Genomic DNA, 24,566 nt, shown 5'->3' with positions numbered 1-24,566 from the left:
TGAAATGAAAGAGAAAAATGAAATGTGCTGTGAAAAATTGTGTGTATGCATCTCCTCCTTTTTTGACCAAAGCATGTTATTCATAAGCAAGTAAGTTATTAAAAACTGAGTGTAGTTCCTTGCAGCCAGTAAAAGACAATAGACCAAATGTTGCTGTTACACACAGCTGGGGCGTATTGATAAAAGCAGCACATTGTCTTTCCTCACATAGTTTAAAGTCTAAATAAAGATATGCGATCAAAAGAATGAGTGCTCAGCAAGGTGGTGCAGAAAGGGCAAGAGGTGAACAAGCTGTATCAGTAAGTTATAAAATGCATCAGCAGAGAAATAAGGTGTTTCTGCTGGCTGCCTCAAGCTTGAAGGGGAGCGAAGGTTTGTGTGTGTGTTATGGAAATACGGGGTTTTCAAAACTACATTTGGAAAGAGAGGGGGCTGTAGTATTAAAATTGAGTCAATGCACATATGTGAGTTAGTTTTATACACTGCAGACAAAGTAGAAAAACACAGAGATGATTGATAGTATAACTGTCATTCGACTGAACATCTCACTTGCAATGTATCACTTCAACAAGTGTGTTCATCTTGCAAGTTTATCTTTTCCACCATATGTTTTTTATGAAAATAAGAGTTGAGAACCTATACAGTCTCATTCAAAGCCCAGTGAAGTTCTCTACCAAGAGCTTCCCATTACATATGTATGTATATATATATATATATATATATATATATATATATATATATAAAATATATATATTCATTTCAGCCAAAGCCTGAAAGAAGAAACTGGCAGCCTTTGGGGAAAAGGTGGGCAAAAAAGCAAGTGAGTGGCTAAACACGCTCCAAGAAAAAAATAACAACTCTCCCAGCTGCATGGTATTACAGGTAAAACAGGTTGGGTCAAAGTCTTATTTTTGCATGGTTCCAAGGATATGATTTGGCTAAATATTAGTTATTCCTGTATAAAGTTAAATGTGAATTTAAAGTGGCAACACTGCATTAAAATGATTCCATTGCATTTGTTCCAGAATAACAGTTGTTATACATGGAATTATGTGGTAATGGTCTATGTGAACAGGTATTTTGAAGTATATCTGTGCAGATCGGTTCTTGGTGGCTTTAGGACAAGATGAAATAGCAGAGGAGAAGGGAAAACAATCTGTGATGAAGCAGGGAGCAAGTGAAAAGTACAACAAAAGCTGAACTGTGAGGTGGTTTGATGGACCAGCTGGGGGGTTGCACAGTCCCTCATAAACTGTCCTATTGCTGTAAAGCACAAGGACAAGGTGCTTCCTGAGATTTTATCCTCCCAGTTCAGCTCTTTGTAAAGTTCTGTGAACAAGAACTGCACAACTTCACTCACTGGCAAAGGAATTCCCACCTAGAATAGCTGCTAGAGTACATCTTCTAAGAGCAGAAGCAGCTTATTTTTACCCCTCTGTGGTAAAATCCACATCAATAATCCCAGTGTGGTGTCTGTGATCAAAATTATATTTTCTGTGACGTGTTAAAGGCACATCAAATTATTACAACACTCAAATACAGTGCAAAAAATGCAATAAATATTCCCATGAAAGCAAAGTGACATTTTTTTCAGACTTCTCAGAATGAATTTCCACTGCATTCTCAATGCCCCCTCAGTAGCCATTATCTGGTGCCACAGAAAATGGTTCTGGTTCCCTCTGACCTCACTGGGAGCAGAGTCGGAGACTGACTGAGAGGGCTTTAAATAATGGAGCTGGATTCGGAGGTGAAAACTGTATCAACTGCTCCTCTGTATCCTGAGAACATCGAAACGCAGCTCAGCCCTAATACTTAGCGAGGATCTGCTCATTGGGAAGTCACTGCGGGAATAATGAGGGGGGAAGAACAAGAGGAGGAGGAAAAGGTGAGAAGAAAAGAGAGAGGGCAAGAGAGAGCAAAGAGGAAAAGGGGATTTGCTTTTGATGTCACAGTTCTATCAGCTCATGCATTTTTCATGGATACCAACTAATTCTGAAATAACACCATGCTGACAGTCCAGGCGTAAGGAAAAACCAGCCCAACTCCCAGATATCACGATACTGGCTTCAAAGTAAAGATACTTTCAAAAATGATCAACTCGAGTCTGTCTGTTCCCTTCTCATTTGTGAGCTGCAGGTTCACATGTTCTAGTTCTTCTCTCCAACTTGAGATTTAGAAATGTAATTATTTTTATATAAGCCGAGGTTCCAATTTAATCCCATCTGCCGAGGAGTTTGAGTTGAAAACAAAGCGTAGTGTTGCAAAATCTCACTGTAATCGTGAGGGCTGCCAAGACTAAATGTCACAGCCGTGGCATACTGTAGAGTTTTGATGCAAAACTGACTAAAATTGATGTTTGATGCGCTAAAAGTGCATTAACTGAAAGTTGCATTTGTGCCATTTGCTGGTAATTAATTACAAACTGAAAGCGAAGCCAAGTGGCAAATAAAAATGAGCTGGTGGAACTCGGAGCTAACCTGTGCTGTAGTTCAAGTTCAGTACTTTGTAAACTTGAGGAGAGCACTGGCATTTCTCAGCGCTTTTCATTAAAACCCGATCACTTTTTAAACAAAGCAATTCACGACTTGGAGTGTAAACATTCTTTAAGATTGCAGTCATCCGGGCTACAGCAACGCCGATCCTTGCACGGAAGACAAACAGCCCCTGTACAGGTGCAGGAAGCAGCGCAGCACCTTTATGTGCCTGAGCAGGGTTGATGCTGAAGGCTCCTGCTTAGATGTGAGCCCCCAGAAACCGCCCACCCGGGTGGTTCTGTGTGTGAGGGGGAGGGCTCTGCGATAGTTAAGTGCGCTTCTATGTAAGCGCTGGAGCTTGCGGTGGGCTCTATGCATACGTCTCTAAGCCGGCTGTCACGTAAGAGATCACAATTAGGCTAAGGTCCATGATTTAATTACGCATGGAAATGCCTTAAAGACAGTAAAAACGGTGAAAAATAAAACCGCTACCAACAGAAAACCGAGTACACCGGTAGCGCGATGTACGGACGTTTCCAACGAAGTGGCGGAAAAATAAAGGGGGCGGCGGAACGGGGCCCAGCTCCGGGCACAACTGACGCGCTGCCGACCTTCCCCGCAGCACAACACGCACAGCCCGGTGCTGCCGTGCGCCTCGGCTGCCGGCTGCCCCCGGCTTCGGGCAGGGAAAGCTGCGGCCGGGGGCTGCCTGCTGAGCGCGGCGCTGCCGGGGCGGGGATCCACGGGGCCGGGGGGCGAGCGGGGAGAACCGCCTTCCTCCCCTCGGCCGGCAGATCGCAGGCTGATAATTCAAAAATGGAGGATGAGCCCTCTCAGCCATTAATTAATAATGTAGCTCTCTGTCTTCCTGTGTGACACACGCTGGAAGGCACCGAGCGGCCAATAAAGATGTAGGGGAGAGAAGTGGAAAGCTCCTCCCAGCAGCTCTTCCTGATTGAGGGCTCGAAGAAGTAGATCAAAAACTTCCCGGGAGCTGGGGGGCAGAGGAGAAGCGGGGTAGAGCCGCGGGCCGCGTTACGTACCGCCCGAGCAGCCGGGGCAGCGGCTCCAGGTAGGAGGCGGAGGGGCCGGGCAGCCCCCCGCACCGCGCCGCACCCGGAGCCAGGGCCGCGCCGTCCCGCGGAGGCAGGAGGCGGCGGCCGGGGAGCGGCCGGGGCGGAAAGGGCTGCGGAGCGCGCCGGGGCGGCCAGCAGGCAGGAAGCGGCCGCCGCGCTCGCCCCGCGGGGAGTGGAAGTTGTGTCCGGCCGCGGCGCGCGGCTCGGAGGCGGGGAAGGGGTGAGGAAGGGGTGACCCGGGGGGCGGGGGGGGGGGCGACGGAGACAAAGCCGGCGGCGGCGGCCGGGGTGTCCCCGCGCCGAGCACGTTGTGTGGCGCGGGAGGGGGGGGAGCACCGCGCCCGCCCGCCGCTCGGCGTCACGGCCCCATTGTGAAGGCGGCGGGAGGAGGCGGGGGAGGAAGGATCCGCCGCCGCTCCCCGCGCAGTCCCAGGCAGGCAGCGGCGTGTCAGGCACACAAAAGGCCGCCGCCGGATCCCGCCGTGCCGCTGTTCTCTGCCGCTCCTTCTCCGGCGCCCCCGGGGGAGGGACGCGCCGGGCCCGCTCTCACCGCTTCTCACCCTTCGTCTCCTTTCTCCCCGGGTCCCGGCGCAGCGAGGACAGAACGGAACGCGGCGATGCCGCTGCTGCACCGAAAGCCCTTCGTGAGGGAGAAGCCCCCCGCCGACCTGCGGCCGGACGAGCGCGTGTTTTACTGCAGGGTCACTAACGAGATCTTCAGGGACTACGAGTAAGTCGGTCGCCCCCCAACGCCCCCCCTCCCTCCGTTCTTCCCCTTGGCCGGGAGCGGTTACCCCCAACGGCTGACACCTGGGCGGGGAGGAGGAGGGAGGGGATTCCCCGGCAGCGCCGCGGGGCGCCCGGCGGGGAGGGGTCGCGGCTGGCGCCGAGCCCGTGCCCCACCGCGGGGTGGGGGGAGAGGGAGGGCGGATCTCCCGGCCCGGGGAATCCCTGCCCCGCTCGGCGGGGTGACCCCGCGGCCCCGTCTTTCCTGGGGGGCTGTAGGGGGGGCTGCCCGCTGCCACCCGGCTCCTTCCGCGGGGAAGTGAAAGTTGCGCGCGTGGGAGGCGGCGCTGAGCCCCGGGCCGCCGCTTCTCCCCCCCCCGCCTCCATCCCGCCGCGTGTCGGTGCTGCGCAAGGCCGGGACGCGGCAACAACCAACGGCCGCCGCGCGCGCCGGGCCCGGGATTCGGCGGCGGCTCCGCGCGTGGAGCGTGGCACGCACCCACCGCGCTATTGTTGTGTGTGTATGTGCGTGCGTGTGTGTATGTGTGTGTGCGCTGAGCCGCAGGGCCGCGCGGAGCCCCTTGTTCCCGGCACCCTCTCCCGGGCCGGTGTCAGGGCCGCCGCGCCGCCCATGGCCGCCCTCGCCCCGCCCTCCGCCGGCTGCCGGCCCGACGACTGACCCGGCTGGACGCGGCCCGGCCCCGGGAGCCCGCGGCGCTGCACCTGCTTCCGGGCGGGGGCTGGGGGGGGGGCACGGAGCGGAGCCGGTGCGCTCGTCCGGCGGGGGACACCTGTCCCCAGCTCCGTCCGGTTCCAGTTCTCTGGCTGCTTCCCCCCCCCCCGTCCGTCCTTTTATTCTGCCGGTGCGCAGACCGGCGGCAGTCGAGCTGTCGTTAGTGCAGGGGGGAGCCCGGGCTCGTCCCTAAGTTGGTGTCAGCGCTGTCAGAACAATAGGCGGAAAGTGCTCAGCTCCTCTCGGCGCGGGGCTCTGTGCCCCGGGGCCGCTCGGCTCCGTCCCACCTGCGGGGGGGCCCCAGCGCCGAGCTCTCCTTTTTTTGTCTGCACAACAGACGTGCAGACTAATGAGATTAAATCAGAAACGCTTCTCGTTCGCAGCATGCGAAATTAGAGCACACCTAGATCTTTTTCGTGCTTAGACTTGTTTTTCTTACTCAAATGCATCTCGCCGAGTACAGTCGGGCCGGGGCCGGGTTGGGAAACTGCCTGGCGCTGCGGGGATGGCTGCGGCGGCCCCGGGTGTCACAAACTGCCCTTGTGCGTTCCGTTATCGCTGGCACGTCATGGGATGGCTCCCGTGCAGTGTTGACACGGCTCTGGAGTACGTTTCTGGTGTGTGTGTGTATATATATATATATAGTTTAGAGTAAATTTGAGCATGAAAGGTATCTTTCAGCTTTGGCGCGGTGTGGTGAATGTTTAATGCGGGACCAAATCCCATGTTTAACCGAAGTATGAATGAAGGGATAAATTTAAGCTTGTTCACACAGGCCGTCCCTAGCAGTGCCTGTGGGTGGCTCACCCTGAGGTCGAGGCTGGGATATGGCGTTTGGGAAAGGACTTCCACCTTTCCTGCACATATCTTTGCTGTGTTTATTTATTATTATTATTATTAATTTATTTTTCTGCATGGAGAAAATGGATGCTTTGCAGCGACAAGCCCAGTATTTTTTACATGATATGTCATGCTGCAGCTGGGTGTGTTCAGATGAAGGTGAATTGGTGGCAGTGTGATCTACCAGGGAGCATTGGCAAACTCTGTAGGTGCCCACCTGCTCTCAGGCCACAGCTCTCACTGCAAAGCAGTGCCTCAGGTGGCAGCTGTGAGATGAGAGCGTTGCCCTCTTCCAAACAACAGCATTTAGGGTAATGGTGACAGGCAGGGACTGCTGCTTGAAAACGGGACTAGTTGTTTCATGAAAGAAAACTGTTGCCTGAACTAGTCTTTCCTGAATCTACTTTTGTGATAATAACTAGAATTTTCTGAAGGTGAGAGCTTAAAACAAAAAAAGGTAGAACCTGACAGCAGCTAGCAGGATGCACTGATAAATGGGGTAACCTGAATTTACCCCTTCCTCACATATATGGGCACTTCAGTTAACTACTATTTACTGATAATTGTTTTTTTTGTTTTCTTTTTTAATTACAAACGTAGGGCATTGGAAAGTTAAATCTATGTTCATAACAGCACCAGTGGAGATGAGTACAGATGATGTGTAGCATGATTCTTCCCTGTTTAAGAAATCCTTATGCTAATGCAAGGAGAATTTGGCAAGACTGCTGTTTTGTAAAGTGACCTTCCTGTTAAGAATCCATTTCCTTTTTCTTCAGAAACACCATCACATAATTTTGCAATCCTTTAGAAGGAGGCTTGGTGAGATGACGATGTTCAGTTGTGTTTATCAGGAGCAGCAGACGCAGGTGGAGCTGATGTTCTTACTGCTTTCTTTAGTCCCTTTTAGGGGGTAGGGCTGGGGGGGGATTGGCAAAACAGTCTCTTGAGTGGGAGAGCAGCAGTAGGAAAAGCATGGTAGGGGTGTGTATGTGTGGGTGCAAAGTGAGATGCTGTTGTTGGTCTTGACACCTTGTGATCATCTAATAGAGATGTACAGTGAGAACTATTGGCAGAGTATGGCAAGTCTTGCTTGTGAAGGCAGTCTGAAAGGTAGGAACTTGTGGTGTTTTTTTTTCTTTTTTCCTTCTTTTCTTTGTTTGAAGAGGCAGTTGACCTACAGAGATGATCCAATGAAGCTGAGGAAAACTGAGTAGTATAGAGGCCAGTAGTAGGAGTGTTTCCCCTTGTAAGACATGGGAATGTGGTGAGTGAAGGGACTTCTGCATCTTTAGAACTTACTGAAAAAAGCTTTTTTTGTAGGTCAGCCTGTGGGACTCTTGGTCAAAAGTCAGAAGTTAGGACTGTGTAAAAGGCTTCTTAATGTGTACCTGGTTTAATTAGATGGATTTTTCTGTTTTGTTGAAGAAAAAACCCTCAATTTAAAATATGTTAATGTGTGATTAACCTGTCAGCATTAGGGGATAGATGTCTTTTTAGTTGGTTTGGGTATTTTTATACGTTACTATGTAATAGGTACTATTGACCACGTGTGGAAACAGGTTGAGTACATGAACACTTGTGATGCTGGATGGCAGAGTTATCTGTGAACATGCTGGTAACACAGCCTACATAGATTACATGTTAGATGTGGATAAGAGCTTCAGTAGTAAGAATAATCTTGTCTGCAGATCAGCCATGTCGTGTAATTTTTCTGCTCTTTCCTCTTGCTTAAATTTCCCTTAACATAACTTTCTCCTGTTCTGCACTCTCAGGTGTGTAATTCTTCTGTTTAAAAAATAACTTGTTCTCTTCTGAATTGTTTTTAATATATGTTAAAAATCAGTGAAAATGATTTGAAATAAGCATGTGCATGAAGTACTAAAAATATTGCAGAGCTTAGACAGAATGGCAGTACTTGGTTAGTTCAGGCAAGAGCCATCTTACTGCTGTGCTTGATTGGTTCTTTCATTTTGATATCTATTGCAAGCACAGTCAGCACAGAAACTGCAAGTAGTTTACTTCCAGAATTACTTCATTCCACTAACGAACTGCTTTCTGCCCAGTACTCACTAAGCACTGTGGAACTTCCAAATGGTTTGCCAGTAACTTTGCTGCTTAGTGTTCCTTCTGTCGCATCAGTGTAAACAGGTGTCCAGCTGACAGTCATTGTGAATTACTGCACTCACAGCTGAGCTCTCCTGGTACAGCACCTTGGACTGATCTGGAAGCACCTGGCTGAGCTCAGCCTGCTGCTGGGGACCTCCTCCTGCACCCTGCCAAAGATTGTGTGGGTCCTGAAACAGTGCAGAAGTCCCACGGTTGTAATGCCCACAATAAGGGCATATTCAAGACTATGGGAAGTATGTGGCAGCAGATGCACTTGCTGTGTGCGTTGGAATTGAGAGTGGAATATGGTTGAGTGCACTGCTGCTCTTTGAGGGCAGAGCAAGTACAGCACCGCTTGGTACTGATTGCTTGTTTGGTGGCTGTTGTCTGTGCTCTCTGTGAATCCTCTTGTGTTGACTGGTGTGTATTGCAGAGACAGGGAGACCGGTGCCACCAATAAAACCTGCTGTTGTGATTGTTCTCTCTCAAACCGAGTTGGTGAGATCATTAAAACATTGCAATAAAACTGTGTTAACAGACTAAGCCACAGATGGTTTTGATGTGTGATGTGTAATGACTGGCTACTGAGAAATAATGCCTTCAAAACTGAAAGCCATTTATTTAGTATGATTTTTATCTTTTCCTTTGTAACTTTTTTGGGGGGAAAAATCCATAGAAAACAGAAGAGGAAATTGAGCTACAGTGGGGCTTGGTACACAGAGCTCTGTCTGCAAATGAAAAAGGGTTTTACTCCAATATGTCTCAATTTGAGTAGTCTTAGAATTTTGCACCTCTTATAATCCTGGGCTTAAAAAAATACAGGTTTTTTCTTTTTTTTTCCCCATAAGTTCAATACTGCAGCTTTAAATAGCTGGAGCACCCATTGCCCCCTCACAGGGAGCAGCAACAGCCTCAGAAGGGACACAGCCAGCTTCAGCCTCTTGGTCATTTTTGAACAAGATATTTGGATCAGTTTTAAATTAACTCCTGGTAATTATCAAGAACCTCTTTGTGAAGTGAGGCAGATGTGCATGTAGGGAGAGATCTGATGAAGACTTCAGTAAATGTTTGTCCACTGAAGTCAGTAAGGCCACTTAAAATTGCTGTGAGTCTCACACAGAACTAGTAAAATGTAGGCAGGAACAGACCCAGATGAACTGTGCTGTGTATACCATCACTTTTTGTTTTCTTTTTTTAATGGTCAATTTAAAGATACCTATTTTTAAAGTCAAAGCTGTTCTTTGAGAAGTCTTGTTTAGTGCTTTAACAATGATAGTTCATATTTTTGCTAATACCCGATTGGATTCAATGTGGTTAACTGCAGAAAAGGAATATTCTTTCTTTTCTATACTCGGTATGGCCAACAGCCATCTGTTCTTCATATAGTGAAGAATAATTTATCTCCTTTCTCTTTCTTTCTTTGTTCCCCATTTCTTGTTTAGAGGAAGCAAAATCAAATTGTCATCCAGGCCTTAGATTGTGTATCATCAAATATATTAAGCAGACACAAGGAATATTTTATTAAAATGTAAAATCTGTAGGGTGTCATTCATAAAACACATCTTTTCTTCTTCTGTTCTAATTCTGTTCTTGTCACAGCTGATATTCTTCCTCGAGCATCCTTCTTTCGCTCAGAGGAATCCCACAAAAAGGATTATCTGAGCCAGGACCCTCCATTGTCCTTAATCTGGAGTTTCCATTTCATTTTCAACATGTTATTGTTGCATCCGTCCAGCTGCAGTGAATATCATCATCTTCGTCAGTGTGACTGATGCATGTTTGTCAGTGTGAGTGGGAAGCCTGCAACAAAGAACTTCAGGAGAGAGCTGTGCAGTTCTGTAACCCTGTAATGAGAATGATCTGAACAGTCCTATTAGTTAAAAATGGCAGCACTGCACCCTGTAATTTTTTAAAGGAAAGAAAACTTGAGTGTGGCTATCTCAAGTGGTGTGGAATGCTCTGAAAGTGTTGTGTGTGTGCTTTGAAATAGCTGCGTTAAGCTAACACAAGGCAAACAAATGGAATTTTTCACGTCGTATATTGAACTCCTATAAATACTGATCTGTAAAGAGTTGTAAAGGAAGGCAAATCAAAATAACCATCAAAAATGGAGTGTGCTGAGAAAGTGCTCTGCTGTCATATCACTGATCCGGTGTGTGATACATTTTAACGTGGTTTTGTGAATAGCTCTGCCAACTACGTAATCTCAAAAGTGTTTTAACAAATCGCTGCTTTTTTGATACCTGTCAAAATTGAAAAGCTCCTCTTTCAGAAAAGCAAGCAAGAACAACGCTGTATTTTGGTATTAGTTGCAAGTAAAGGGAAGGAAGAGAATCAGTATTTGCTAATGGAACAGGAGAGAAGAATCTATGGGGAAAAAAAATAGTTTGGTGGTTTCTTTTAAGAGCAGTACAAACACTGAAAGAATAAAAACTATTTAGAGAAGTACTTGACATGAATTTTTTTTAACCTCTCCCATCTTTTCCTATGTGAGCAAGGGCACTCCAAATCTGAAACGTACTCAAGTTTCAGCATGTTTCTGTGATCTTAAGGTTGCTTTTTCTTTGCGCAATTTTAGACCCTCCTCCTGCCTGTTTGTGTGGAAATACAGTCAATGCAATGAAAATATGACACATTAAACTCAGTGTGATTATTCTTGTGCATAAGGCCACTTACATGTGAGTATTTGCCGGCAGTACTAGCAGGTCTTGATACTCCATGATTGCCAACTGTAGTTTTTACAATAACAATTTATGAAGCTGTAGCTTAAGTAGTGATAAATAAACCTTGCTAGTATTTGTAGCTGGCATAGATGTAGAGCTATCTTTGAACTTGAAGCTTATAACAGAAATTTGCTGCTTTATGAACTGGGATCAAATTGAAAATGTTGGAAGGTAACAATTTTCTTTTTCCTACTCCCTTTCTTTTCAGTGATTTTTTTGAACGCACTATTCTGTGCAACAGCCTTGTATGGAGCTGTGCTGTCACAGGTAAACCAGGACTCACATATCAGGAAGCACTGGAATCGGAGAAGAAAGCCAGACATAATCTTCAGAGTTTTCCAGAGGCACTCATCATTCCGGTTCTCTACCTGGCCACCCTTACCCATCGCTCACGACTTCATGAGATCTGTGATGAAATCTTTGCCTACGTCAAGGATCGGTATTTTGTTGGTGAAACAGTGGAAATGATTAGAAATAATGGTGAAAGGTAAGTATATTTAAAATGACACATTTCTTTTTAGCAGATGTTGGCCTTTTCTTTGAGTGTGCTTCTTTTAAGCCAAAAATCAGAACAGTAAACTCTGTGAAACACTCAGAAGTGAGATTGCTTAAACTAGCAATGCTGCTACTGTTCCTAATTACATTAATTAGGAGTAGCATTGTATTGCTGGGCTTGCTATCTCATTCCTTAGCTTTGAAACAGCTCTAGAGGCAGGGTAGTTCTCTCCAGTCTTGATGCAGCAGTCTTTCAGTCCCAGTGGATTTGCAGAGGAGTGGTAGTCCCTTGGTGCACCTGCGTGAGGGAAGTAGTGTGCTTGTAGAATGAGATCTGATTAGAAACCAGGAGAAACTATTAGTTAAAAATAGTATGAAATCATTGATGAAATCATACAGGACACAGTCAATTGAATGATATTTTGTATACTCATGTAACGAAAGCTTAAAGAATCAATTAGAATTGGATTTTATTTTCTAAGTAGTCACTAAAATTGTATTTGCGTTCTCAGGTAATTAATTGTAAAACATTTGTTAGTGATTATCTGAGATTTGCTTTTTCTGTTTTGTAGGGAGGAAGGAGTGAGCTTACACTGCAGAGCAGATGAGGCACATCCTATGGGCTTCATAGCATCGTGCATATTGGGTGGTAGGAGTAGGGTGGTTCGATATAGTCATCAGATAACCTATGCAGAATAAATGTTTTCTTAGCATCCCATCCAGATTTTATTAAAAGGGAAAACTTGTTCATGTGCTGCAGGAGATACCCACAAAAGGTTCCTTGCAAGTTTTGTGTTTTATGTGGACCTGTGCTTAATGCGGAATAGGGAAGAGATGGAAAGCTTTTGTTCTTTTCAACCAGTGAAGTCTCAAAGTCTCAGTCTGCAGTGCTTGTGCAAGAACTTCAGTAGAGCTGCTGTTCTTTGTATGGAAAATGTATATCCAAAGCTTATTTCTGTTTTTCTCATCTGGTCTATGAGACCTACGTCATCTTTAGTATCAAAGTTATCTTGCTTAGGGAATAAGTTATTACTCTTTCTTTTCTTTTTCTTTTCTTTTTTTTTTTCCCCCCCTTACTAACCAGGAACCCAAATACAATGAATTGTAAGTGTAATTTACCTCTTGGTTTTCATTTGCCAAATAAAATGTGTTTGTTTTCAATCTTTGAAGATCCTGTCAGTTTCCAAATTATTTGCACAAAAAATGCTTTAGAAGATCAACCTTTTATTCCTCAGGAGCAGCTTTCCCATCTTTCTGCTGCTTTTCTAAACTCTTAACTAAAATATTTATGTGTATCTTAGCTTTTCAAAGCTGAAATGAAAAGTAGGTTTGTATGAAGAAATGAGGAAGATTTGTATTATGACATCTTTTGAAATTCAGAATCCATTTCAGTTTCATTTGTACACCATCACACTGGTTTTAAGTTTTCCTCGAGAAAATGGTTTCTGCTCACCTCGTGGGCTGAATTCTGCTCAGGTAAAGGTGTGATATGTTTCTGTCTCATGAAGATTGCTTTCTTTTTCTCTTTTAACTTGCCTTTGATTCAGTCTTATGGGTTATTCAAAATTATGCAGAGATGCATATTTAAATATTTTATATTTATGATGCAGTTTAACAGAGAAATTTAATATCTCAGCTAAATTTCTTAAGCCTTTGGGGTGGGTTAGATGATCGTTCAAAATTTATTTCCACCTTTACCTAAACTGCTAAAGATTTTATATTTTAAACTGCTGGAGTATGAATAGTCAGTTAAAATGAAGCATATAGAATTCTCCATAGCTAATTGTATGCCACTGATAATGTGTATCAGGGAGCTGCTTTACATCTTCATTAAATTTAGGAAACAGTTCAATTTAAGTGTTACTTTAGTGGGATTTTTAGGCTTAGAGATAAATAATTAAACAATATAAGTTGAGAAGGGGTGGTTTATAGTTATTCTGCTTTTGAGAGTTGGCTTTGACTTGTATTTTCAAGTACTTCTCCGAGGATTATGTATACTAACTTGTGTTACTTGTAAATAGCATTGCTGTTCAACAAAGCAATTTGTGTGTTTGCCATGTGGAGCTACATTTTGATGGTCCGTTGTAGCAAAAATATTCCTTGGCAGTCTCTAGTGAAGAAGGATCTCATGAAACCAATGGAATTAAGCAGATCATGAAACTTATTTGTGTAGGGTTGCTGTAAACTGCATTAGTGTATGAAACTTTCTGCATATGGAATGTTAGCTGGGTTGTTTTATTATCTGGGCTCCCTGCATCTTTTAATGTGAAGCCTATACTACAATGCTAGGTAAATAGAAGTTGTTCAAGTAATTTAAGTATTGATATTAATCCTAACTTTGTGCATGCAATGTGTTTGTAGGATAGATTACTTTGATTCAGTATCCTATATTTTCGGTGAAGTAAGTGGATGAGAATATAGACACTGGGAAAGTTAGTGTTTTATCTTAATGAATATGTGTGTGTATCTTGAGTATAAGAACCATTCTGTAGCACTGTGAGGAATGGACAAGTCATCTGGAAGGGTAAGAATGCCAGTGCTTTGTCCAGAGGCTTGGCAAAAGACTCCTGAGACTTAACAGTTCCTGTATTGTACCTGTGCTTTCTGGTTACTACAGAATGTCATATCTCAGTGATTTTTCATGGTCTTACGTCCCTGTTGTGCTGTTATGGTTTTGAGCAGGTCATTACACTGCTCAGTTTTGATATTTTATTTTATTTTATTTTATTTTATTTTATTTTATTTTATTTTATTTTATTTTATTTTATTTTATCTTCCACTTTGTTGCTGAGCTCTGGTAGGAGGAACTCAGGGAGTTCGGGAATTACTGTCCTTCCTGTTACTTTGGTATGTCTGGTTGTTATCAGCCAAAATGAGAATTTGCAGATGAGCCCCCAGTCCCCTGGCATGGCTCAGTCAGGCAGTCTGTAAAAATGATGCGTGCAATTTGGTAGTCTATTAGAAGTGGCAAGGAGGTAATTCAGTTTGCTCTTTAACTCTTTCTGATGTTGTACAGTTTCAAAATAGCTAGCCTGCCTTTTGTTTGTGTTCCTCTTTTCTGGCTAAACTTGGGCTGACCTTCCTCCAAAGTGACAGCTGTGCTGTGCTTTGCTTTCAAAAAGGAGATGCCCAGGTTGGCAGTTAAAGAATTGTAAGAGTTCTGTATGTTTTTGCAGTACTGCCTCCATAAAACATGCACTTTTTTTTTTTGAAACATCAGTTAGAAACTAATGTAATAACTCATGTAATTTAGTCTGTGACTAAAAACTTTATTTCACGTTAAGCATAGACTTTTGTTGCTAAGACAGTGAGAGCAGCTGTCAGTAAATACTGTCGCTTAGGATGTCAAATTACTGTTTACAGAAAACTATTGAAGGCATAGAAATTATTCTAGATTTTGATGAGGGGGAGGGCAACAGTAATATTTCATGTTATCTGTCATCGCTTAAGATGTCACATAAGCAGTTAATGTGTAGTTTAAGACCTGTATGTACTGTTCTCTTTTCTGCAAAGAATAGTTTATCTTGCAGTTTTCTGTCCAGTTCTTGCTGTCTTAGTCCTGTGTTGCATTGTTAGTAGTTAAAACCTGCTGAAGTGTTTCATGTCATCTTAAAATCAGAATTCAGTTGTCTGTGGTGTTGGAAGCCTTACCTGAAACAACATCGATGAATGCCTGAATAGGCTGAATAACAACCAAATAAGAGCTACTACAGTGTGATTAACTGAACAGCAGGACCTGTAACTTTTAACTTGAGTTTAGCAGTGCTGCCTTCAAAAAGGAAGTAGAGAAAAAAGAAGAAAAAGGAAAAAACTAGCATATATAAACAACCAGTTGTCATTTATCAGTTTTCTGAGATCAGATGCTATTAAAAGAAATAATATCTGCCTTTATTAGGGTAACTGAGTGAGCAACGTGATAATTAGTTAATTAATCTGTAAGCTTGCAGTCTGGCTTGAGCAGTAAAAAGATCTGAGGTTTTATGTTGGACAACTTTACCAGCTCTTTGATTTCCCCTCCCACTCTTTATAAATAGCTTATGAGGTGTTGCCTTCCCATCCTCACTGATGTTAAGGCACTTCTGATTGTTGTCCAACAGTTAGTATGGAGTATAATGAAAATGTAGTCAGCTGACAAAGTGCACTAGGTTACTAAAGGGTAGGGAAGAAGAAAGTATACAGAAAATGGTAGATACAAAAAGGAAATACATTTTTCATGTAGTTTGACCACTAGATGACACCACTGCAAAACAATACTTGCCTGATATCTGTAAGCAAGCAATGCCAGAATGCTTGAAGAGAATGTGGTGTTTATAAAATGAAACCAACATATAGGAGTAGATGGTGTTCTCTATGAGGAAGATTGCTTCATCTGAGATAAGGCTAATATCCTTTCTGTGCTCTGAATGTTGACCACTGCCAAGCTGTGTAAAACGTAGATAATCATGGAATAATGGAGTTGTTATTTCCAAGTTGTCTGGAAACAAAACTTCTTTAACTCACTGATTGTTCAGGTGATGTCCTAATGCTTTAGGACTCTTCATAGTGGATTAATCACTGCTTTATGTCAATTAAAAAATTGAGTAATATTTTCTTCTCTAAGTCATAACAGGGACACACGGGGTGCGTGTTGCTACTATTACAATGCCTAACTGATAATGGGGTTGGGGTGGGAGAAGATGATCCTTACAAGAGCTAACATTATAGCTAGCTTTCTAACGTCATCTGACCTGGCAACCATATTATGCTTGACTATATGTGTAACTGACTGCTGAGAGCTAGGAGGAGTTGATACAACTCACTGAAACGTAACCCCTTTGTTTGGGGGTTTCCTAAGTTGTACTTATTGTGGACTACCAGAAAGCTTTAAATATGTACTGTGTTGCCCAGCTATCTTCATAGGTGTATGCTTCCGTGGAACAGACTCATAATGTTCTGGAGTTGTGTGCCTCAATAGTTTGGTTAGGAAGGTTTAGCTGCTGAGATCCCCTGGCTATCCCAGGAGTTACATTGTCTCAGGGTTTCTGAGTGGGGGAAACCTTAACTACTTCACATTCATTTCCTGCTCTGGTTGTGGCCAGTATTTGCATCTTCCACATGCTCTGGTTCTCTTCAGATACTTCAGTGAGGCACCTGATAGGACAGAAACGTAGCCAGCTCTTACGCTGTGTTAGTTTTTGGCAGGTAAGTGAATTCAATTTAATGTCAATTAGTAAGTAATATTGAGTGCCAAAGCAACAAAAAGCAAGCACCACATGTGGCTGGAAGGAGGGATGTAAGGGAAGATTTTCCTCTTCTGGCAATGTCAAACTGTTAAATCATCTCTTCATCTTCCAGAATAGCACCTCAAGGCTGCAGGTGCAATTTGCTTTTGTACTTCTTCAGCCAGCCACATCTTTACCATTTTCCTGGGAAGGTTTTCTGCTAGTTGTGCCAAACTGATCTTCAGAGTGCAGCCCAGAGTTATTCTTCATAGAGAATGATAGACATGGGGCTTCTAAAGCAACCATGCATTGTGTATCTCTTGCATATTGTGTGTCCTCAGGCATTTTGACTCCAGAGGAGCTTGTGTTATATTTTTGCAATTTTTATGTATCTTTGTAGCCATGGACCTTTAACTGTATGCTTGAATTGTTTTGTAACAAGCTCTTACTAGCTCTGTATGTATATAATTCATACAGCATGGAGGTGTAAAGGCTGCGATGTTGGTTGTGTTCTTTTACTTGTGCAGCTGGCCTGCCCCCATCTGAAGTTCATGGAAATCAGTAGGAAATCTCTCTTGCTGATTAGGAGGAAAAAAACCACAACCACCCAAAACTGAGATAGGTGCTGGTATTTAGAAAATAATACTTTTTAAAATTGGTTGATCCCTCCTCTCGCTTTGTGTTGAAAACTCTTGGGCTACTGTGGTGGTGCTGCTTCTTCCAGAAAAATGTAGTCTTAAAGGCCAAGTGCTTCTTGAACCTTTCCTGTAACATCTATTTAGCCTAGCTTAAAAAACCCCAGATCTTGGTTTCTGAAACTAGCATAAAGGCTGCCCTTGTGACAGGTCAGAGGACTTGCATGCTGTTGTTTGCAGCCTGTAATGCAGAAAGAGGTAGCAGAACTGCTACAGGATAGGATAGTAATTTTCCAGGTTTTCCAGCTCTAAGCTGTCAGTTTTTGAGCTAGAGTTGTTGAGACTTATGTAAGATGTGTGATAGCTATTCTCAGTTTGTCTGATGGTATTCTGAATATGTTTGGGATTCACATAGTGTGAAAATAAACTTTTTCTACAATATTCACTGTTATTTCAAGGAAAGGTCATTTTGACTGAGAAAGGTGTATGCGTGTGTAGATACTAATGTAGTTTTTAGATTGAGGTGTCCAGTTTTTACTTAATTTAGAAGTTTTAACTCCTTTCCAGAGTTCACTCCCAGTAATACTCTTTTTACTTTTTCTTCCTTTTTTCCCCTCAAATATATTGGAATTAGCAGAAGTCTGATCTAAAGATTGTTGTGTAGCAACAAATGAGCTAAAACTGGTTGTGTTGAACAGCAGGCAGGAAGTCAGAAAAAAGTTTTTTACTCTGAATAACACAAAACACTGGAATAACTTCAGGAATACATAACAAGCTCATAACGTGATGAATTCATGAATGGTCTTAGATAAAGTGCTTGTATGGTAGTTTGTTACCAGCTAGTTGTGCCTCAGTGGCTGGAATTAGAATTATCATCATGTAATTTTTATGAACAGGACTGCTGAATTAAATGTTTTCTGTGTCTTTTCTAATTATTACTATTTTTTTTTTCTGTAAGAGGAAACCTAATCTGATCAGTTTGACTTCAACGTAAGCTGCCTAAAGATCTTAAGGTATCCTTTTTAGAAAGTATTTAAACTAGTGTTCTTTATTTGGATGTCTTGATTTAGCTTTTAGCTCTGCTCTTCTACGTGACTTACAATGTGAAATAAGAGTCGTAAAAAATGAACTGAAGGAATTTTTAACTTCTGTAGAAGAAGCAGACCTTCATTCTCACTAAAAGCTGTGCATCTGCCCAAAGAATTTGCTCAAACTCGCCATGGCTTGACTGTAACAAGGCTAAGAAGTCATCTTCATTCATAGATTATTAATTCTTTAGTGCTGGAAGGAATGATTGCATCACTTTCTTTAATCTCCTCTCTATTATAAGCAATGAAATGTAATGGCTGTTATTGAGCCAGGTGTAGTGTGTTTCACTTGGTTCCTTTCCTGACGGTTTCAAGTAATTATTTGAATGAAAGTATAGAGGATGCAGAATCATTTGTTTTTTGCGTTTGCTTTTTTCATTAGTCATTCTTCCTGCTTAAGAATAACAGTAATAATGAAAAGCAGCTTATTGAGGATTTTGCTACTTATTGGATAGTGTACAGAATGTGTAATTTCTGTACTTAAGAAGGCAGTGTGAAAGTAGAGTGCATGAGCAGGTAAATTAAGTTTTGGTAAAAAATACTCAGTGGCTAAATATTCAGGCTCTTTTGTCCAGGAGGATCGATTCGTTTATGTTTCCGATTCTTTGTCCTCTTGTGGCACTGGGTTGGGTAGGTTGCAATTCAGCTTTCATGCGTCTGTTTTACTGTGATTCCAAATCCAGTGTGTATGCGCTCCCTCTAGTGGTCGTTAAGCTAAATAGTTCAGACAAGCGTCAGTAGCCGTGTCTATCAATGTTCATTGATGCTTTTGATTATCTTCCTCTGGAAAGCCATTTAAACGCTATTAAACTGAATGGGACTCTCTAGGATATACTTTTAGTAAGGTGGAAAGAAGTTCTGCTAAGTTTTTTATTATAGCTGGTATTTTTTTTTAATTAGGAAAAAACCAAACAGCCAGATAATGCACATTCTACCACCCTGTCATCTTCATGTTAATAATATGAAGTGGGAGTTTGTGATATTTGAATACTGGAAAAGCAAGACTCTGCATTGACAAGGTGTTTGATGTACTTGGCTGCTCTCGGGATTGAGCTGGTGCTGGGCCAGGCCTTAATAAGCCACCTTGGACCTGGGATGAGGCTGTGAGCAGCCACTAGGATCTGTCTCTCTGTTACAAAGTCGGGTGCTCTTGGTTCTTTACACGGGGTCTGTTTAGATTTGCACAGTTAATTAACTTAAGCTCGGCTCATCAGGAAAACGTGCCTCCCAGTCCCAAACCAGCTAGCTGTGGAAACAGGGCCAGCTGCGTTTGAATGGCAGTGTGCCTGGGGTTAATAAGTCCAGTGGACTCAAGCTGGCTCTACATGAAGACGGCTCTGGTGTACCCATGGATAATTAAGCATATTGATTGTCCTCTTTGCTCTAGGAATACATGAAGATGTTAATAGATTATGTTTATTTATTTATTTTGGTAATGTGCCCTGTGGAGCATGTTGGAGCTTGCTCCCTGTTGGGGAGAGGTGTGGGGAGAACAGCTGCAGGCACTGACTGCTTTGCAGCTCCTAGCTTAACTCACAGGGATTTTTCAGTGCTCTGCCCCTCAGTTGTGTTCTTTTTGTTGTTACTCTGTGGTCCCTCCTCATCCCCCCATGTCCTGCAAGCAGGGGTTTTATATCACGCTCACAATCAGAAAGAGGTGATTGTTTGAGGAAATATTTTATATTGTTTTAAGAAATATTTTTATTTTGTTTGAAGAAATACTTGGATGTAGTTTTCTTTTTGCCAGCATTTAGTTCAGTTTTGATAAAGAACTTTTCAAATTTAGCTGTCCCAGACTTTTCTCTTTCTCTTTTTTTTTTTTTTTTTTCAGTTCAGCTTAGTTTGTGTTTTAATTTAGGCATAATGCCAGGCTAATTCAAGCCCTGTGCTTCACGTATTTTCTGTCATACTCATTTCAAGTGGTAGTGTTTGGTGCCTGGAAGAAGAGAATCATTGTTTTCTTCCTCCCCCACCCCTTTGGGCTTTTAATGGTAGTACATGACAGCATCCATTGACTGTGATAGTTAATTTTTGTGAAGCAGGCAGGGCTTTAGGAGATTAAGCTACAAAATATGAACCAGGGAATTCCAGGAAAGGGTGAAAGTTAGCAGTTAAGAATCAGCTGTGATAGTTATCCAGTGCTAAGTGTACGCAAATTGTAGTTTTTGATATGTAATTAATTGTCTTTTTTTGTAACTAGCATTCAGGATGCTAGTTATAAAGGGATAGACTTGTTTTGTCAATTGTGTGCATGCCAGATGGAGCCTTAATATGTGTCAGCAGATAAATGGGCCATTATTAAGATTAGATGCATAATGATCATTTCAGCCTTGTTTATTTAGGTCATGAACAACAGTAGAAAATGATCTCTTTAAGTTAAAAACAAAAAACTTTGGGATCTGAAAATTGTGCTTTCCTTAGATTATTCTGAAAATAAATCTAACAGATTTATTCAAACCGTTTTCAAGCAACACATTGTTAACTTTCAGCATTTCATTCAAACTTCAAGCTTACTTGAGTAAACTTAACCTTGAAACTAATTCTACCAGCAACTTGAAAATTGTTCTCATTAGTGAAGCTAATGATGCTGTGTAAGCAAATGAGTTTATTCATTTCCTATATGGAAGTCATAAAATATTTTACTTAGTATTTCAGTGCAAGGCTCTTAGGTATTTATCCTGTAGACTGTATAATGTTGCTACGTGAGTGTTTTTAAAAATGCAGCTGATACTTTCTGCATTAGAGAAAGACTTTTAACAGCGATAAATGTCTGTGTTTTATTTCAGGTTGCAATGTCAGGTTTTGGAAGTCATTCCTCCAGCACATCACAATGGAATGGCAAATGGCCACGTCAGCAGTGCTGATGGAGAAACCATCGTCATCAGTGATAGTGACGATTCAGAAACGCACAATAGTTCTGCACAAAATGGGTAAATGATACTTCTACATGATAAGGCATTTGGTTTGGGTGGAAATGTGACTAAAAGAAACATGGCAGGGTCTAGTTGAAACAAATCACTTAATTTATATGGGTTGTGAATATTCTGCCAGCTTGGAGGTGACAAAATGAATGTTCACAGGTGCCTCACACTTTCGTGCTAGTTATACTATGTATAATCACCAGGAAACTGTGTATGATGAGAATCTGAGTACCTACAGAATACGTGCTGTTAATCTCTTTGGAATGACAGTGTTTGTGTTGAAAGATAGTGGAGGAGCCTTGTGTGCCTGTCCTCTCTACAGAACCCGTGCTGCTATATTCTAGAAAATGTATTTCCATTCTGCAGTCCTACAGCATGGGGTACTACTTAGCTTGCTTCTATTATTTTGTTCCCAGTTCTATCATGGGCCTCAGAACTGAGACTGATGTATGATGGAAAGACATGATCTTACTGGAAGACTGTGAAGTGTCTTTACATAGTTTTAATATGATTGTCCAAAACAGAAAAATTTGCAAAGCTTTCTTCGCTGTGTGTGTATTATACCTTTGTATTTAGTGGATTTAAATATGATTTAGGTGCAGTAAATCAGCATGTCTTGCATTAAGGAATTATACATATGCTACAGTGGCTTAATAACTTTGAATAAGAGAGCTTCTGGTCAATGATGGGGTGTTAAATTTGGATTGTCTATCAACTTGTAACAGTGTTTGCATGTGCTGCTTATTCTAGCACAGCAGTGAAAGATTTCTTACAACAAGCACAGTGCTGATGGAGGAAGAATGTTTGAAATAGGTCCCAATCTAGCATCTAACAACTTACGGGCTCTATGTGAACTTCTATTGACTTTGAGATATTACATGGATGCAGAAGTTAATGTTACTGATTGCTGTATTAAGACTTCATGACCTGATGTTCCTTGAATAACTTAAGGTGGAGCTCCTTGCTTGGCTGAGAATAATGTAGGATTATCATTTTTGTTTTTAAAAGTATCTGCTGTTCTTTGTGAAGAAGTCCTCCATCTTTGAGAAAATGCATTTTGTGTTCCCCCAGGCATATGGAATTTAGAAGGAGATTGTTCTTGGAGTAGTGCAAACACACACAGAGCTGGCAATAAAACTGTCTTAGAGTTTCAGCCTTTGGTTCTTTTTGGATGATTACTTATTTTTCCTCTCTGCATTACCAAAGTGATTTCTTTCTGTTAGCAAGAGAAGTGTTGTAAGAAAATGTGAATACATTTTGAAGCAGTGTTTTGTGGTATACTTAAAAAAAAAAACAACCTAAAACCAAGCAAATCTGTGAAAGAAACTGGACCGTAAACCTCTTAAGACTTTAAAATGCCTGCTGGAAGTTTTGAGCTAGTCTTTTCTGATGGTTCTGTGATTTCTGTTGTCAGTGTTGAACATCATAACATCATGTAGAATTTTTATAACAAATGTGGTAGCGCTCTGACTGTTTCTCAAGTTTGATATACCCAGAAACTATCATTTGCAAAATCTACTTCAAAATAAAGCAGTGCTGTCAAATTTTTTATGTAGATACCTGACATTTCTCTATGCCTTTACAGATTACTTAGTTTTACAGGTCTAATCCTTTAGAGACTATATTTTTCAGCTTGTGGAGGGTATGGATGTTACCAGCCTTGGGACTGGTGTTAAGCTGGTGCGTTCTGCTTCTGTCTGCAGATAAGTGTCCAGGTTTTAGAGCCACCTTTCAGGCAAAGCTGCGGTGCCCCTAAACAATGGTGCAGCAGATGCTGGATGTGTTTGTGGGGGGGTGGAGCACACAGCACAGATTGATGGGCCATCTGCAAATATTTTTCCTAAAGAATCTGTAAGGCTGGAGAATCGTAACTGAAAATAGATGTCATTAGAGATCTCAACCTTTCTCTGACCCCGCTTATGTTTGCTTGGGGCAGAAATAGCCAAGTATTCTGTAAAAATGCTCTTGGCGGCTATTTTTGTTGCATTCTGTTGTAAAAGCTTAGGTTTTAGAGGGAGAAAGAGGCCAGAACAGCCTCAGCTGATGTTTCTTCATTCACATAATTCTGGACTGATTACTTTTCCTGTGGTCCATCTGTGCTGCCCTGTGTTAATTTCTGTTAAGTGTTTGTCCTGTGAAATGGATCTGGCTGTTAATTTCTGTGTGTATTTTGTAAGACTTGATGAAATACAACAAAAGTTAATGTCGCAATTTCTGTGCTAAAATAACTGGACAATCCTCCATTATTTAAAGTTGTTCATATGTACTGAATGACTACTACTTCCTCTTTTGCACTAAGCAATAACGAGACTTTAAATCAGGGTTTACAAATGAGGATTTCAAGAATGTGTTCATTTCTTAGGATCATTATTGGAAACTCAGTAACTAAGCTGGGAAAGCTTGGTGTGTTTGCAAGTTAGATTGGGGCTCTTGTGTATGATCCACTGTAGGTGAGAGAGGGACTACTCAAACTAAATAGTAAAAGTTAATGGTGCAAAAGTTATCCATTCTGTTATTCTTTAGATCCTGCTTTCTGTTAGAGACAGTTTTGGAGTGGGAAATCTGTGCTTTTGATATTAGCACTCAGTCTTCTTTTTTCAGTGTTAGCACAATATTTTCTTGTGTCCTTTAGTTGACTTTAAGATGTGATTCTATCTCTATGACTGTCTGTCATCTTTTTAAATACTTTGGAAGTTTTGCTTTTGGATTCCTTCATCCCGTGCCTGCTGCAGATACTGAGAATATTAAGAAGGATCATTTTCTGAAGATTGGGATATATCAATGCTCGTCTCCCTGTTTGTTCCCTTCACTACAAGAAAACCAGCGTCTCTGTTCTCAGAAAACCTCTTTTCTGTTCCAAGCAATGTTACTGACTTTGATGCAGTGTAATGTTAAACTAAGTAGCAGAAAAGCTGGCACAATAGGTCCAGTTGGATACTGACAGAAGTTATAGACTAAGTCTGATTGGGGATTCTGAAGAGTTCTCCTGTACTCAGTGACACGATTTAGCGGAGGGTTGTTATGGTAGTATGCTTAGGTTGTGATTGTACTCGATGATCTTTAAGGTCTTTTCCAACCTTTGCCATTCTACAATTCTATATGTATACAAACAACGCATGTAGAATGTAAGACTGGTATTTTGTGATTGCCATTAACTATTTCTTAACCTTTTCTAGGAAGAAGAAAGCCATAATTGATCCTTCTTTGTTCAAATACAAAGTCCAACCTGTTAAAAAAGAACTGTATGAATCTGTTATTGTTAAAGCATCTCAGCTAAGGTAAAATTTACAACAATTGTGTGTGGGTTATATCAGTCACTGTAAAGATGTTTTTGATATAAAGTGGCTTTCTATATGGTAAGTTAGAACTATTAACTAGAGGCACTGGAGCAAGCAGCTGCTTCACAAGCTTTGTGTATTAATGATTCCAAGCTTTAATAGTTTTAATGCATATACCATCCATTCATATCTGTGTTTTCACTGGCACACAGATGAGACCTGATATTACTAATAGTACCTATGCCTACTGCTCTGGCTGAGGTTGGTGAA

General features: G+C 42.0%; 1 protein-coding gene across 6 annotated transcripts in view; it reads left to right on the top strand.

Annotated features, from left to right (window-relative positions):
- Positions 1 to 3,188: 3,188 nt before the first annotated feature.
- BAZ1A (bromodomain adjacent to zinc finger domain 1A) overlaps positions 3,189 to 24,566 on the top strand; it is a 51,657-nt gene continuing 30,279 nt past the window's right edge. For 2 of the 6 annotated variants that reach the window (XM_015865006.2, XM_015865003.2), the window contains exons 1-5: positions 3,191 to 3,546; positions 4,145 to 4,280; positions 10,887 to 11,165; positions 20,884 to 21,027; positions 24,195 to 24,296. In XM_015865006.2, coding sequence (XP_015720492.1) covers positions 4,168 to 4,280; positions 10,887 to 11,165; positions 20,884 to 21,027; positions 24,195 to 24,296 — 638 coding nt within the window. In that variant the 5' untranslated portion in view covers positions 3,191 to 3,546; positions 4,145 to 4,167. Of the gene's footprint in view, positions 3,547 to 3,667; positions 3,771 to 4,144; positions 4,281 to 10,886; positions 11,166 to 20,883; positions 21,028 to 24,194; positions 24,297 to 24,566 lie in introns of those variants that run through there. The other 4 variants (XM_015865007.2, XM_015865005.2, XM_015865008.2 and 1 more) reach the window with 3 other exon arrangements.

Source organism: Coturnix japonica, chromosome 5, assembly GCF_001577835.2.
Source record: "Coturnix japonica isolate 7356 chromosome 5, Coturnix japonica 2.1, whole genome shotgun sequence".
Taxonomy (NCBI): domain Eukaryota; kingdom Metazoa; phylum Chordata; class Aves; order Galliformes; family Phasianidae; genus Coturnix; species Coturnix japonica.
This window is presented reverse-complemented; position numbering and strand designations above follow the sequence as displayed.